The 14,183-nt window shown below is 56.3% G+C and overlaps 5 protein-coding genes across 5 annotated transcripts; 2 read left to right on the forward strand and 3 right to left on the reverse strand.

Moving 5' to 3' along the window:
- Nucleotides 1–728: 728 nt before the first annotated feature.
- Nucleotides 729–2,409, reverse strand: C8A04DRAFT_39228 (uncharacterized protein; the record flags this gene model as incomplete). The annotated part of the gene is made up of 5 exons (XM_062784506.1): nucleotides 729–743; nucleotides 773–1,265; nucleotides 1,399–1,847; nucleotides 2,177–2,277; nucleotides 2,361–2,409. 5 exons carry the CDS (start codon nucleotides 2,407–2,409, stop codon nucleotides 729–731), a joined length of 1,107 nt encoding a protein of 368 aa, XP_062634662.1.
- A 1,310-nt stretch (nucleotides 2,410–3,719) lies between these two features.
- On the reverse strand, nucleotides 3,720–4,508 carry C8A04DRAFT_39229 (uncharacterized protein; the record flags this gene model as incomplete). The annotated part of the gene is made up of 2 exons (XM_062784507.1): nucleotides 3,720–3,886; nucleotides 3,917–4,508. 2 exons carry the CDS (start codon nucleotides 4,506–4,508, stop codon nucleotides 3,720–3,722), a joined length of 759 nt encoding a protein of 252 aa, XP_062634663.1.
- A 544-nt stretch (nucleotides 4,509–5,052) lies between these two features.
- On the forward strand, nucleotides 5,053–5,973 carry C8A04DRAFT_31156 (uncharacterized protein; the record flags this gene model as incomplete). The annotated part of the gene is made up of 2 exons (XM_062781661.1): nucleotides 5,053–5,124; nucleotides 5,203–5,973. The coding sequence occupies 2 exons, from the start codon at nucleotides 5,053–5,055 to the stop codon at nucleotides 5,971–5,973; spliced, it is 843 nt and encodes a 280-aa protein (XP_062634664.1).
- Nucleotides 5,974–6,607: 634 nt separating this feature from the next.
- C8A04DRAFT_31157 (coatomer epsilon subunit-domain-containing protein) lies at nucleotides 6,608–7,754 on the reverse strand (the record flags this gene model as incomplete). Its single annotated transcript, XM_062781662.1, has 4 exons — nucleotides 6,608–6,719; nucleotides 6,792–7,030; nucleotides 7,116–7,258; nucleotides 7,349–7,754. The coding sequence occupies 4 exons, from the start codon at nucleotides 7,752–7,754 to the stop codon at nucleotides 6,608–6,610; spliced, it is 900 nt and encodes a 299-aa protein (XP_062634665.1).
- Nucleotides 7,755–10,376: 2,622 nt separating this feature from the next.
- C8A04DRAFT_14224 (uncharacterized protein) lies at nucleotides 10,377–14,049 on the forward strand (the record flags this gene model as incomplete). The annotated part of the gene is made up of 5 exons (XM_062778013.1): nucleotides 10,377–10,465; nucleotides 10,566–11,101; nucleotides 11,669–12,535; nucleotides 12,584–13,676; nucleotides 13,920–14,049. 5 exons carry the CDS (start codon nucleotides 10,377–10,379, stop codon nucleotides 14,047–14,049), a joined length of 2,715 nt encoding a protein of 904 aa, XP_062634666.1.
- Between the last annotated feature and the right edge of the window lie 134 nt (nucleotides 14,050–14,183).

Here is a 14,183-nt window from a genome sequence, read left to right on the forward strand (position 1 = left end):
ATCACTATACCATGTGCTTGTCAAAGTCCTGGTGCCCCAAGTAAGTACCACTCACAGAGCGCGAGCAAAGGTTGGATAGGATGCAGGCTTGTTTGTCTCTGCATGCCAGAAAGCCAAGAGAAGCAGGTCAGCTAAACTTTTAGTCGCCAGGTCAAGCGCACATGGGTGGCCTGAACGTAGGTTGTGTAGGTTATAAGCACCCTGCCGTCCCCCGCTGTCGTCGCCTGTCTCTTTCTCTGCACTCTCAAACCCCGAAAGAAGGCAGCCTGCGCCAACATTTTTCACAACAAGTCTAAGATGAACATGACGCTTTCGGCGGGAGTCTATTACGTTGTGGTTACCAGGGCAGGGGTAAGTATAACCTCTCAGAACATGGAAAATAGCCACGCCTGTTAGACCCCAGTTGACCACCAAGCTTCAACGGGGGGCCGAAAGGAAACCAATCTCCAGCGGTGCGAGATCGCCCGCCGGCAGAACTATCCATGGACAACGGAGTTGTCGTCAGGATCCTGAGTGGGGAGAACTTGCTCCTTCCATCTATACGCTTCTTTTGTATAATCTCACACGTATTCCAGCACTCAGGTCTGAAAATCCCCAACCCAACCATATTTACCCCCAGTTCTGAAGGTAAGTCTAACTTAGGGAGGTTATGACGACCCAGTCCACTTACCTTATAAGGCCAAAGGATTTGGAAGCATAGAGTACACTCTCTACAACACCAAACTTCGTTAGCAGATATCACCCTTCCATTACAAAGTAAGCAGTTACTCACCCCCCGATAAACCCCCGCAACCTTCATCCTCAAAAACGCCTTCCTCTTCACAACAGGCTGCACCAAAAACCCCCACAACTCCTCCCGCTTCCCATCCGGATCAGCACACCCATCCAACACCTTCCTCAATTCCTCCCTCACCACCCCCCAACCCCCCTTTCCCTCTTCCCCATCCCCCCACTGCAACCCCAACCCCCTCATCGCCCCGCCCAAATGATTCTCCAAACAATGATACGCATTCGCCCACGCCGGCTCCAAATCCTCAATCAACGTTACTGCTCCCGGGACTAGGTCTGCGGACCGCACGCGTATGCCGCGTGCTGCGAGTGTGGGTTTGTGCATGCGTAGTCCGCCCATGTCGCGGTAGACGAAACCGCGGAGGGTGTGTGTGGTGGTGTCGAAGCGGGCGAGGAGGTTTTGGAGGTGCGATTCGAGGCAGATGCCGTGGGAGAGGAGGAGGGGGAGGGTGGACAGGAAGTAGAGGTGGGTGTAGCTATTGGGGGGGGGGTTAGTGGGTTGTTTGTTATATGGGTGGTGAGGGGGGGTTGTCGTAGTGACAAGGGGGAAATGGGGAAAGAAAAGAGCCAAGAAAAAAAAGGGGGTAAAGTAAACAAAAAAAGACACACTTGCGAAACCATTCCCTCTTCGCCTCAACGGACGACCCCAACTCAAAGAGCTCCACAGCCCGCCCAACACGTTCTTTTTCTTCCTCGCCACCACGGCTGGAGACTTCAAACAACGCAGCCGGCAAAACCAAACACTCCCCCCTCCCACTCGCCCTCGGCTCCGGGTCCTCACGCAGCATAACCGACAAGTGTTTAGCGCGCTCAAAATCAGGATCCGCACTACACGCCGCGGCCCTTTTCCGCGCAATCCAAAGCAGTTCTGGATCCACAATATCCTCCAGTAGACCGGACACCTCGATGCACATGCGGGTCGTCCAGGGCGTCATGGTACGCGTGGCGCTGGTGATGGTGAAGCTTAGGGCCATTTTGAGGTGGAAGGGGAAGTCCGGGATGGAGATGGTGCGCATGGAGGTTTGGTGCTGGCCGTGGAGCTCTGACGATGATTCTACCTTGATGTCGGCGTCGGTGCTGCCGAAGTAGCGGTGGATGGTGGGGAGTTGGGCGGCGAAGCAGGGGAGGAGGACACGGTTGGGGGGGATGGTTTCGGTGGGGATGTTTAGGCGTTGGATTAGAGGGGCGATGGACTCTTCGAAGGGTCCGTCTAGGTGAATGCGGTCGCGGGGGAGGGAGATGATTATGACTTTGGCGGTGAGGAACTCTTCGATGGAGTCGATTTTGGGATTGGGAGGTGGGTTGGCGCAAAAGGAGCGATGCATCTGGGGTGGTTAGTCAGTCATCATCATCTAAGAACGCTAAGTCTGAGGAACGGGGCACCTACGGGGTGAGTTGGGTGGCCTTTTATGAGGCTCTGCTCCCAGACTATGAGAGGTGAACCGAGTTGTGGATGGGGCCGAGAAGCTTCAAACTCCAACCACCGTTCTATTCTCATGATTAGTGACGTGAACCCGTGGGGGGCAAATAAAGTAACATCTAGGGGTTGGGCTTAAAATGGCGGTGCATGCCTTGGTTATCAGCCGAGTTCTCAAGCTCGCCGCGTAGCTTCGTCGCCATCTCCTGGTCAGGGCAAACCCACGGCGCAACCACATCAAACACCTTTTCCGGACGGTACACAAGTTGCGACGATCCATTGGATTCAGCCGTGCAGTGGATTACAACGACGGGGCCGACTATGTCAGCTGGTTCGAGCGGGGGCGTGAGGACTGGGGAAACTTCCTCAGAGTTTGTCGGCAACATAAGCTTGTATCTAGTCTCCCGGCGTAATGAGATCGTTATGCGAATCGGACTCCCGTCCCAATCTTTGGGACTCACCAAGGTGAGACTCGAGACCCTTCCGGCGGTGAGCTGGTCGTTCTCGGCCGCGATGTCCATCAACCCGTCACTGAGTAGGGACGCCACGAGTCGAGAGGTGGTCTCCATAGCCGCTTGCTGGGCCAAGGTGAGGCCATTTTCGTTGTCCATCGTCTCGCCTGGATCCATCAGGTCGGTAAAAAGTGGTGTGTATCTGTCTCCCTAGGTGATGTAATTGCTACCGATGAGGCCTGGGGGACGATCTTCGTGAAATAAAAAAAGGCGCATAGTAAATAGTTAGCTTCGAACTATTACGCGGCCAGCCAGGGCCCCACACGCACTGCAGGTCGCCCGCGTTTACGAAATTAGTTTATGCTACGATTCATGCTCTCGGGTTCATATCCTCGTCACAGATTGTGAGTTTCAGAGTGATGGGGGTCCAGGGCGGGCCCAGTCACTCCAGTGCAGCATGGTAAACAACAAGTTGGAGTTGTCGTTGTATGTATGTACCGTACGAGTTTACCCAGGTTTAAAGTGGGCTTTGAGCGTCGACTGGGAACCATTGTTTGGTCTAAGCCGACTCTGTCATAAAAAGCAAATGGCACTGTTCCACTGACCTGAAATTCCATTTAAACTCCGGTCTTTGTGTAGTTGCGAGTTTATTTGAGTTAGATCACCCGGACAATGGACAAATAATTATGACATGTGACCCTCATAACCACTCCCGATTTTGAGAACATCACGCAGCAGAAGCACCCCGGTTGGGCCTCATCCACGGTCGTCCGCAAAAAAACCTCAGTTTTTTTATCGAGGGCAAATTCTTTTCCCCAACTCAAGTTGCAAATAGTTACTTTCTAGAGATACTCAGAAGTGAGAGCACTGGCTATTCGATATCAAGGGTTAGGGTTATGGATTAGAATGCCCAGACCAAGAAAGGGAGTTGGAAGTTCCGGCTTCCATTTTTCCATTTTCCCCAGTACCTACTGGTGCTTTAACGAACTGTTGGATTGCTTGTAAAGAGTGTGTATACAACTATACTACCATCATAAACTATCAACTAACTAGAAACCTGTTCATTGTCGAGCGCATACTTCAGACAGGAAGCTAGAGTACATGACATCAAGTGAGTCGATATTTCCGTGCGCTTCAGGTTGAGCTTCATGCTTCCTCGCCTTCCTCCATGGAGGCGTCTTCGACCTCACAGTACTCCCGCCGTGTAACAACCTACCAGCCTGTCTTTCTACACAGTCTCGTGCGATATGGCCATTACCACCGCAGACTCGACAGACAACCGGAATACTAGAGGGCTTTCTGTCAACGAACGTTCCGGGTAGACCTGAGTTAGAGTGTAAGCCTTCGTCATCTCGAAAAGTACCATTGGCCCTAGCGAGGGCGCGAAGCTGTTCTTGCTTCCTGGTGTTAGCGTGCTCCGGGGTGGTAATCGCCATTTCAATGGTCTCCGTAAGTAGCGACTTGGCATTTTCGACTTTAGCCCGGCTGTCTGCCGTGATGAGACAGTGGAGAGGCTCGTTCATGTCGTCACTTCCGTGGAGCTTCCTCCCACAGCCCTCCTTGACAGAGCCCTTGCCGCGTAGCACGATCGTCGCGCCGGAAGCTGTAGCCGTTTCTGTTAGACTGCGACCACGGGGACCGAGAATCTGCCCGATGAAATTGACTTCGGGGAAGTCCTTGACGGGGAGGTATAGTTTCTCCGTTATTCTCGGCGGGGTCATATATCGGAAGCCCGCAGGGGGGTGGTAGTTCGGCATAACCTGTGCTGCTTGGCTGATTAATGACTGGCGCTCCGCTGTGAGGCTCTCTCGGTAGCGCTGATGGCGCGTGTTAGTTCGTCGACCGGACATATGTCATATTCCGGCGTCGGGGATGTTGACCTGCGTATCGGATTAGCAGGGACAATATCGTCCGTTTCTAACTTTTGGGTGATCTCGGAGATACGGACATGAAGAGCATAGGCCTCAACCTGCTCAGCCGTCATCGTAGCTTTGATCGCAAGGTTGAGGCCGGCAAGGGCAGGAGTGGTGAAGGTGCTTCGGGGGCCCCAGCGGGACTGACGACGAGCTGCTGTCGGTGCCATTTTTCCCGAATGAGCTTCGAAGCATCTTTCCCACAACGTGGGACGTCGGCGAAGTTCGGTACCGATCCCACCTGCTGTTCCAGGTCGAACAGCTCCCCCGTGGTCCTTGGCCCGTCACGGTTGGCAGTTTGCCCTTCACCATAGCGTCAAACGACGGCCAGGGCCGTGCTCTCATGCTCCCAAGGCAGATTCACGGGCACGCCAACATCAAGATCTGCCAAGAAGGGCACCCCGACCTTAGCAAAGCATTAATTTCCGACACTAACCTTCGCCGACTGGCTGCCGAGGTCAACAGATGTTTTGAGGAGAACATGCCGGACATTCGCATGTTGGAGCTGATGTTTACATGCGAACGCACCATCTTCATCGTCCTCGAGGATCACGTAGTGATTAACGTTCACAGAAACAAGTTTCCTGGCTGGATCGCTAACCGCATTGTTGGGTACATAAATAACCGGTAGCTTCACCGGCCTGCGTGGGTTGATATGCCTGACAAGCGTGTGATTCAGCCACAGCCAAACCAAGGCATCATCGACAATACCACCTACGACGTTCTTCGGCCCGGAGTCCAGATCAACAGCAAATCCCTCCGAGACCAGGCAGATTCGTCAGTCTTGTCCACCACTGCGGGTGTTCTTGTGGAAAACGATGCTGGCGAGGCCTTCATGACGGCCGCCTCCCATGGAATTGGGGAGGACGGGACGGTGTGGAAAGGAGGGCGGGCCGATCGAATCATTGGCAAGGCTGCCGTGGAGATACCGTTCACCGATATCAGCCTCCTGAAGCCGAAGAAAGATGTAGCCTTCGTTTACAAAACCTTCGAAACCGAAGCAGCTGGGCCGAGTCCCAAGTTTATATGCTTGCGAACCTCGGAAGACGATATGCCATGCGGCCCCTGCTATCTAAACAGTACATACACGGGCAACATGGTGGGAGCTTTGGTCCACAAATCGGTTCGTCTTTTCAAGCCCGACACGCCTACTACATGTACACAACGCGACCTTCGGTACGTGGTGTATGATTGGATGCATACGGGGCAAGTGGAGGGAAATGATAGTAAGGTCCAGCCATCAGACGGTACATGCGGGTCGGCGGTATGGAACGGCGATGGTGTGATCTTGGGCTTCTACCAGCACTATGTATCGGAGGGACCTTGGGCCGGATTTGCAGCTTCGGTGAGCGCAAGTGCGGTGGTAGATGCGGGTTATCGTTTGGCGAGGCATCCCTGCTAGAGAGGGGGAATCCCCGGTGTTGTATGCTTTTGTTGTGATTTTCCATATCCTCAATACTGTTTTTTCTTAAAAAAAAAGATTTTTTTTTAAACCCTTTTTTTCAAATACTTTTCCCAATAGTTTTTAATACTTCTTCTCTTTTCCTTCCTTTTTTAATAAAAAAAAGAAAACCTAAAAAAAAACTCAAAAGAAAAACAAAAAAACAAAAAGAAAATCCTAAAAAGAATCTCCTAGATTACAGTTCCTTCTTCCTCCTGTGCCCCCTCGGAGTGACAGGCTTCCCGAAGGTAAGGCGTGTTGTTTGGACATGCGAGACTTGAACATGGCCAAGACCTTTTCAACTTGCCTTGTTACGCGGAATGTCCAGTTTCTCTCCCACTTCTTGACGCCACGCCGCACACAAGATCATTCGTGATAAGGTCGTTTTCCCGCGGGCTCACACACTAGGGACGGTCATCTCTTAAGATTAGGCATACCATTGGCCACCCACCAAGCCGCTTGCTTAAGTTTAGGATTCCGTTCCCGCTCGTCGATCACATATTTACAGAACCCATATGCCGCAGAATATTTGTCTACCCCAAGACCAGTTTATTTTGAAGGATATCATTACTCGTTAGCGGTCATACAACAACACCTAAGCCGCCGCCACCTTGGCCTTGTACTTGGTCGCGGCCTTGTCAAACAAGTCGCTCTTTTCCGCCAGATCCGTCAAGAGCGGGTGCTCAGCGTCCGTCTTTTGCAGAGAGCTAGGGAAGGAGGGGGTGTGTTAGTTAACGGACGATTATGAAACCAATGGGGCTGTGAATGGCGAAGCGTACCTTGTCAACTCCGTGATGTCCTTCCCTGTGATGGCATTCAGGACCAGGAGGTTCGCGATCGCATCGGCGTGTTCGGGCTCCTTCTTAAGCGCCTGTTCTAGTGCAGCCTGGGCCTCCTCGGTGCGGCCGAGGTGCAGTTCCGCGACAGCCTGAGACACAAGGGTCCGGACGGATGATGTTGCGGGGGCTTGTGCCAGTTCCTCGAAGACGTAGAATGCTTGTTGATATTTCTCGCCACCCTAATCATGAGGATAAGGTTAGCAACCATTAATATCGGAACTGGCGAGGATAGTTCTGGGAATGACCAGGACAAGAGATACATACCAGCCTCAGACCGACCCACGACTCGGCTAGGTTCACCAGCAGGCTGTCCTGTGCCCACCGCCGGGCCGCAGCGACCTCCTTGACGGCGAGGTCATTCCTGTTCTGCTGAAGGTGGATCTGAACAATCAGGGCGACGGCGTCCACTGCAGACGCCAGTTAGCAACCAACCCATTTCCCCAAACCAACTAATCTTCAACCCCCCAAAATCAAAAACAGGCAGGAAAAAAACGCACAGCTCCCCTGATGCTTCCCCAACAACGCCAAAGCCTCCTCACTCTTCCCCGCCGCCTGCAACACCGTCCCGCCCAACACCTGCACCGTAGCGTTCTCCCCAGCCGCATCCGACTGCACCAGCTTCTCCACCTTCTCCGCCGCCTCGTCGGCCCGGCCCAGGGCTAGCTCCGCCAGCGCGGCGACGGCTGCCAGCTCCGGGTGGGCGTCGGTCTCGCCCTGGATGTCGGCGAGCACGTCGTCGGCTTGGCCGAGGGCGATGCGGGCGCGCAGCTGGAGGACGCGGGCGGGGAGGGCGTTTTCGGGGGAGAGTGAGGAGGTGTCGAAGTCGATCACTTCGGGGAACTGGCCTTGGTGGAAGTGGTTGTGGATGTTGATGAGCTCGCCTTCGGCGGAGTAGGGGTCCATGGTGGGCGGTGGTTTCGCTTTTTTTTCTTTCCGTTTCCTTTTATGTTTTTTTCTACTTTGCTATGTTCCTCAAGGGGGTTCGGGGTATGTCTCGTGCGGTCGTGTTGTTGATTGGGTTGTTGAGTGGTTGCCCGGTGTTAATACGGCTTCGGCTTGTGCTGGTGGTCGTCAAGGAGGTGGGCTTGATTGACCGACGTGGAGCTTCATGCCACATGTCGGCGATGTGGGGCAGCCGCGCCAAGATTTCGAGATCCGCTCAGCGTGCGATAACAGATTAGGGTTAGGGTTAAAGAGTGAGGTTCGATTTGCTGATTAAGTCACGCTTTCCGATGCAACCTCCTTAGCACCTTCCCAACTTGACGGCAACTTCATTGTAGAACTTTTGACGTTGCCCCGGAAGAACTTGAGCACATTCCTCAGTTTCCCCCGCATCGTCATTCGTAGTGTAAAGCTCATCATCTATTTTCCGCGCACCTCGTTGATTCTAATTTGCCGACCCACGCGGCTGGACAAGCCGACGACTCGATTGTTTGCTACAAGATTACCGGGCCGCACGGAGGACAAACATCAAGCGCAGAGGCGACACCGCGAACAATGGCCCCCTCTCGACCTTCAGCGGGGCTCGAGATGCCCAAGCGGGACTGTCGAGCTCCCAAATGTCGGTGCCTTGAGGGTATTCGAGCCCCGTGAGCACCACTGGATCAATCTGGTGAGCGAAGGAGCGGCGGCGGAGCGCCTGCAGGCTGAGCAGCGTGGGTTCGGTTGGGTCTTTCGGATTCGGGTTTGCTTCGAGAACACCAAGACTTGTCGCGCTTAACAATCACCAAAAGACGCATCTCATTGACCAGACTTCGAGGATGGCCCCATCCAGCGCGAATAACTGACATGCACCAAACACTGCATTATGCAATGCACCAAGCTAGGAATAACTAACCTCTCTGCATGTCTCGAGTTGAAACTGGGAGCCTTGCGCTGGTCTCACACGGCTCGAGATTGGCTGCAACTGCGACGACATGTGGTAAGGAGGTTGGCAAACCCACAACCCGACCACAACGGCGGCCGCGATGCCCGCCAACAGCTTTATACACGACAAGGCCCCTTGGAGCTGAACACCAAAAAGAGAAATGGCGGAAGATGAGGGCCATTTCGCTTGACCCAAATACAGTGGGGCGGCCCAAAATCCTCTGGACTTGGACGACATTTGTTGACGTTTGACTCGTCGACTGACTTCCTTCATCAAACATTCACAAGCCTCCCTCCTTCACCGCATCGCAGCCAACAGAGCGAGCCTTGCCTCCCAGCTCCGGCTACGCCAGGCACCTGCATCGTCCGCCCTAAGAATTTGATTTCCCATCCCAGTCGCGGTGTGGCCCTCGGATCGTCGGGAGCTTCAACCTTGCAGGCGATTGATTGCACCACCTGCAGACCGCTGCAAACACGCGCGAACCCCGAAGGCCCAAGCTCGAAAATAGAATCCTTCCAACAAGACAGAGCCTCACCAGCTGTGGACTCTCATCTTAACAGTATGACCTTTTTCCCCTCACGATGAGCTCTTTGCCGATTGGCTCGCTCTTATAACCGGGACCATGGTAACTGGATCGATCCCTGGGCTCTGGAAGCGCTGTCATCTTGCAGTGTATATTTCAGGACATGGTTTCCGAGGAAGCGTCCCTATTCCGGAAGTGAGCAAACAAAGGGTTTGTTTCTGCTGTATTGTGTCCACAGTAGTCGGGGCGTTGTTGTGAGTTTGTGAAGAATTACCTAACTACACTACGCATGTAGATACCTGATACTAGCTGCCGAACGGACCGGAGGATTCAGTAGCATCGAACCACGATGGGCCAACCGTAGCTCCGGGACCGTTAACCCCGCCAAAATTCGGGGGCCGGAAAAAAAAAAAGATTTCAAGAGAGCTTCCCAACGTCTTCCCACTGCTGCCCCGCTCGCTGCGCTGGCCGGCGTGGTTGATGCACGGCTGGGGCGTTGCCAAGACTCAGGGTCTTAATTTAGCAGCGCCCCATTCGCACCCCCAGCTCAAGCCTTCCGAGCCTTCGAGCCCACTCTTCCACCAGGCCGCAGCATGGGTGTCCAATGGTTCCCAAAAGGGACATGACGGACAGCGAAAAGCTCTTGGGGTGGGGAGCTCGCGTTATGGGTCTCATCTCCAAGCCGTTGGGAAACAAGCCAGAGGGGGCAGTGATCGGTGGTCGCGCTATACTGTGCATCTGACTGAGTCAACTGCGGACATTGTGAGGAGGTTGTGCAGGATGGGACTCCCAACGGCAGGACGAAGAGATCCTTCCCATGGCCGTGGCTGGGCTGGGGGAAGAAAAAAATGGGGGTAAAAAGAAAACAACAGGTCAGCAGGCTATGAGCTGGTGTTGTATAAGTTGTGATCTAGCCGGCCTGCGCCCTGGCCTCTGTCTTTGCGGCCCAGCCTTGCAGGAAGTTGTTTTCACGGACCAGGAGTCTTTAAAGTCGAGCTCGGGGCTATCATTATATTATTCCCTTGCATAAGTCGACTGCAAGCCTCTTTGGAGAAGCAAGCAAGCCGGTCTCCCTGCTCCGTGGCCTCTTGTTTAAGGCCATCCACATCGACTTAGACTCAGCCATACATTAGTTATGGAGCCGGTATCACCGCCTCGGGCCCAACGGCCGTCGTCGTACCGCTACACATGGGATGAGAACGGGAAGGTTGCGGAGGTTACACGGTATGTACGGCGCAGTGCCTCGATGATGTCGTCCCATCCTTCACTCACACCCACACAATCACACTCTCGTCGCTGTACAGATAGACACTAACACAACTAGAATCCGCGAATCCCGGTCCTTCTCAGCCGAACGTCTCCGTCTCGACCACGAACGTCGCAAGTCCTCAGGCCAATGGCGCTTCCAAAACATCGCTGTCGCCAACAACAGTCCCCCAGACCTCGGCGAGTCCCAGCAGCCGGCCATCCCGGGCTCCCCAGCACAACAACCAGGAGGAGGGATAAAAAGAAGAAGCGGCTCCTACCGGCGCTACCGACCATCATGGCAGCCGTCGCTCCCGAAATCGCAGCAGTATCCAGACCCGTACCCCGATTTCGACAAGCGCACGGGCGAGCCGTATACCCAGAGCGCCGGGCCGGGGGCATCGGAGTACCCGTATAGTCCGGACGATGTGGTGCCGGATTATCTGCGCAGTTTTATCCGGCATGAGGATGGGAGTGGGAGTGGCGACGATGGCAACAACAACAGCCACAGCCACAGCCACGGCCACGGCCGCGGCTCTGGTCGTCGGGATGAATCGCCGCCGTATGGGGCGAGTGATGATGATACACCGCCTTATGTCGAGAGCCCGCCGTATAGTCCAGGCCTGCCGGCTGTTGCTACCGCTGCTATTGTGGTTGGCGGTGCGGCGGGGCAGCGGCGTGTGAGCCAGGGAATTGCTGAGCAGGCCCGGAGTAGGAGCAGGAGTCGGGGCCACAGCAGGATCGGAAGTGGGAGTTCAATGGGGAGTGGACGTGGGAATCTCATGGGGAGCAGAAGCAGGACAGTGTCACCGCCGTTTGAGGAGGTGGAGCTGAATATCCCCATTCCGCGCAAGTCGAGTGCGCGGCAGAAGCTAGCCAAGGCTGGGTATGGGTATGCGCCGGTGTCGGAAATGGGGGATGACGATGAGGATGAGGAGGGGTCAGGAGGAAGTGGAGAAAGGAACGCCGCACACGATGTCAGTCCCGAGAGTGGAAGCAATGGTGATTCTGCTGGCGACCGTGGTGATAGCGGCGACAGCAGCAACAGCCAGGTTGATCCCGACCTCAAACGCGACTTGTTCGAGCGGGTATCTCTCGACCGGGCCGAAAGCCACAGCTCCAGCTCACCAAGCCGTAGCAGCTCCGGCGGTGCTGAGGAAAACCACATGTTCCTCCCAGCAGGGTCTCGGAACAACAGCAGCGAGATGGAAGATGACGGCGATAGTGATGATAGTGATGAAACCGACACCGACGACGACGACGACGTGAGCAAAGAAAAAGGCTACAAAGACACCATCCACCGCAACAGCAGCTACGGCAGCTACGGCAGCTCCCGACGCAGCACCAGCTGGCAAGCCCTGCGCTCTGGCTGGCGCGCCGGCGTGGCACTCACCGTGCTAGCCACCCTAGCCGTGCTCATCGCCGGGTTCGTGTGCCTCATGGTGGCCATCTCCGGGAAGCCGTCGTCAGCGTCCGTAGCAGCAGCGGTGTACGTCGGTGCATGCGGGACCGCGACGGCGGTGAACATGGGCGTGCACGCTGCCATTACGGTGGCCGCGGTGGTGCTCCTAGCGGGCGCGAACTATGTGTTCCAGGTGTTGACCAGTCCGACGCGGGCTGAGGTGGATGCGGCGCATCGCCAGGAGCGTTGGGTGGATATTGGTGTGCCGTCGTTGAGGAATCTGAAGTGGATTGGGAGGGGAAGGGCCGCGCTGGCTGTGCTGGTTGTGGTGATGGCCGTGTTGACGCAGATTCTGTACCACGCCGTCGTCTTCGTCTCGCAGACGGCCCCCTCGTTCAAGGCGGCCATGGTCAGTGAGCCATTTGTGCGCGGTGCGGCCTTCAGCGGCGACTTCGCGGCCGACGGCAGCGGGTTTAGCCGCCCCGACCTTCTGGCGCTGCAGCGGCGCGTGGTGGACGGCGACCTAGTCCGTCTGTCGGCCCCGGACTGCATGGACCAATTCGGTGGCGCCTTCGAGACGGCGTACTCGGCCGTTCTCCTAGTGTCCGACACCCAGACGACGTCGACCGGTATGTCCCGCGTGACCCGTGTGGCCCGGTTGAGCCGCTCCGGCACCGACCCGGCCCGGGATCTAGCGCCCGCCCTCGTCGACCCGTCGGCCATGCAAGTGCAGTACTGCCTCGCTCTGCCCGCACCACCACCAACCTGCCAGGTCAACCTCAACGCCTCCCTCCTCGGCATCGTCGCGCTACTCAACTCCATCGCCGTTGTCGCGACCTCCGCCGTGCTCTTCCGCCGGCGCTCCGCCTTCCGCCCGCTCGTCACCCTCGGCGACGCCTTCGCCTCGTTCCTGCAGGACCCGGACCCGACCACCCGCGGCGCCTGTCTGCTGACCAAGTCCGACGTCGTCCGCGGCCGCACCTGGCCCCGCGCCGAGGCCAAGTACTGGATCCCAGATTCCCACTACTGGGCCCGCAGCGTCCCCTTTACCGGCTGGCTATCCACCTTCCTCCTCTGGGCCCTCTGCGCCGGCCTCGCCGCGGCTGCGCTGGTATACCACCTCACCGCCGACACCACCTCCTCCCTATCCGCCCTCGGTCTCGCCGACCCCCACGCCCTGATCCGCTTCCCTTTCACCCCTTCTTCTACAACAACCCTCCCACCAGCAGCCATCGCCGTCCTAGCCGCCGTCCCCCAACTCCTCTTCGCCGTCCTCTACCTCTCCGTCAACTCCCTCCTCACAACCTACTACCTCTCCCACGAATCCTCCCTCTTCGCCATGGGCGGCCACCCCGTCGGTCCCGTCGGCCGCCCCCTGCGTGTCTCTGCCGACCCTGTAGGCGCCCAGACCACGGGTGTCCGACTCACCCTGCCACATGTCGTGTCCCTCCCGCTGGCGGTGCTGTTCGCGGGGATGTCGTTTCTCACGGGGCAGAGTTTTGTCGCCGTCGTGGTACGAGCCGTACCCGTCTCCGTCTCTCCTACCGCATCCCCTGATGCGGCGGGTGAATCACCATCCCTCGTAGCCCTCGGCACAAGCGGTCAAGCCCTCGTCGCGCTGCTCATCGCCCTCGGTCTACTCGCGATAGCGGTAGTAACCCTCGGGATGCGTCGTGCGCCCTCAGCAATCACAGTCAAGGGGGAGATGATCGGAAACCCGATGGTCATGCCCGGGGGGTCGTGTAGTGCGGTGGTTAGTGCGCGGTGTCAGCCTGTTGGGGGGAGGGAGTCTCTGGCCCCGCCTGGGAGGGGGTCGATGGGGAAGCCGGGGCGGAAGTCGGAGAGTGTGGTGCCGGTGAGGGTGTCGACTGTGAGGTTGTCTATGGCGAGGGAGATGGCGAGTGAGGGGACGGGGGAGATGACTACCGAGGGGAGTGGGACGACCACCGGGACGGGGGCAGAAACGAGGACTGGGGGGGTAGACAAAAGGGGGGTGGAGATAAGAGAGACAAGAGAGACAAGAGAGATAAGAGAGACGGCGTTGTGGCGGCGGCCGGTGATGTGGGGTGTCACAAGGGAAGGGAATGGGTATGGGGTTAGTCATTGTGGGTTTACGGCTGGGAGGGCGGGGACGGTGGGGATGGGGAGGAGTTATGCTTGATTTTGGTCCCTTTTTTCTTTTTTCTTCTCTTTTATATTTTCTACGCCTTTTTTACTCCGCTATTGCGACGTTTCTTATATTTCTTACATTTTTTATTTCATGACGTTTGGACTCGGCGTTGGGATATAGATGGA

Source organism: Dichotomopilus funicola, assembly GCF_033296635.1.
Source record: "Dichotomopilus funicola strain CBS 141.50 unplaced genomic scaffold C8A04scaffold_61, whole genome shotgun sequence".
Classification (NCBI taxonomy): Eukaryota; Fungi; Ascomycota; class Sordariomycetes; order Sordariales; family Chaetomiaceae; genus Dichotomopilus; species Dichotomopilus funicola.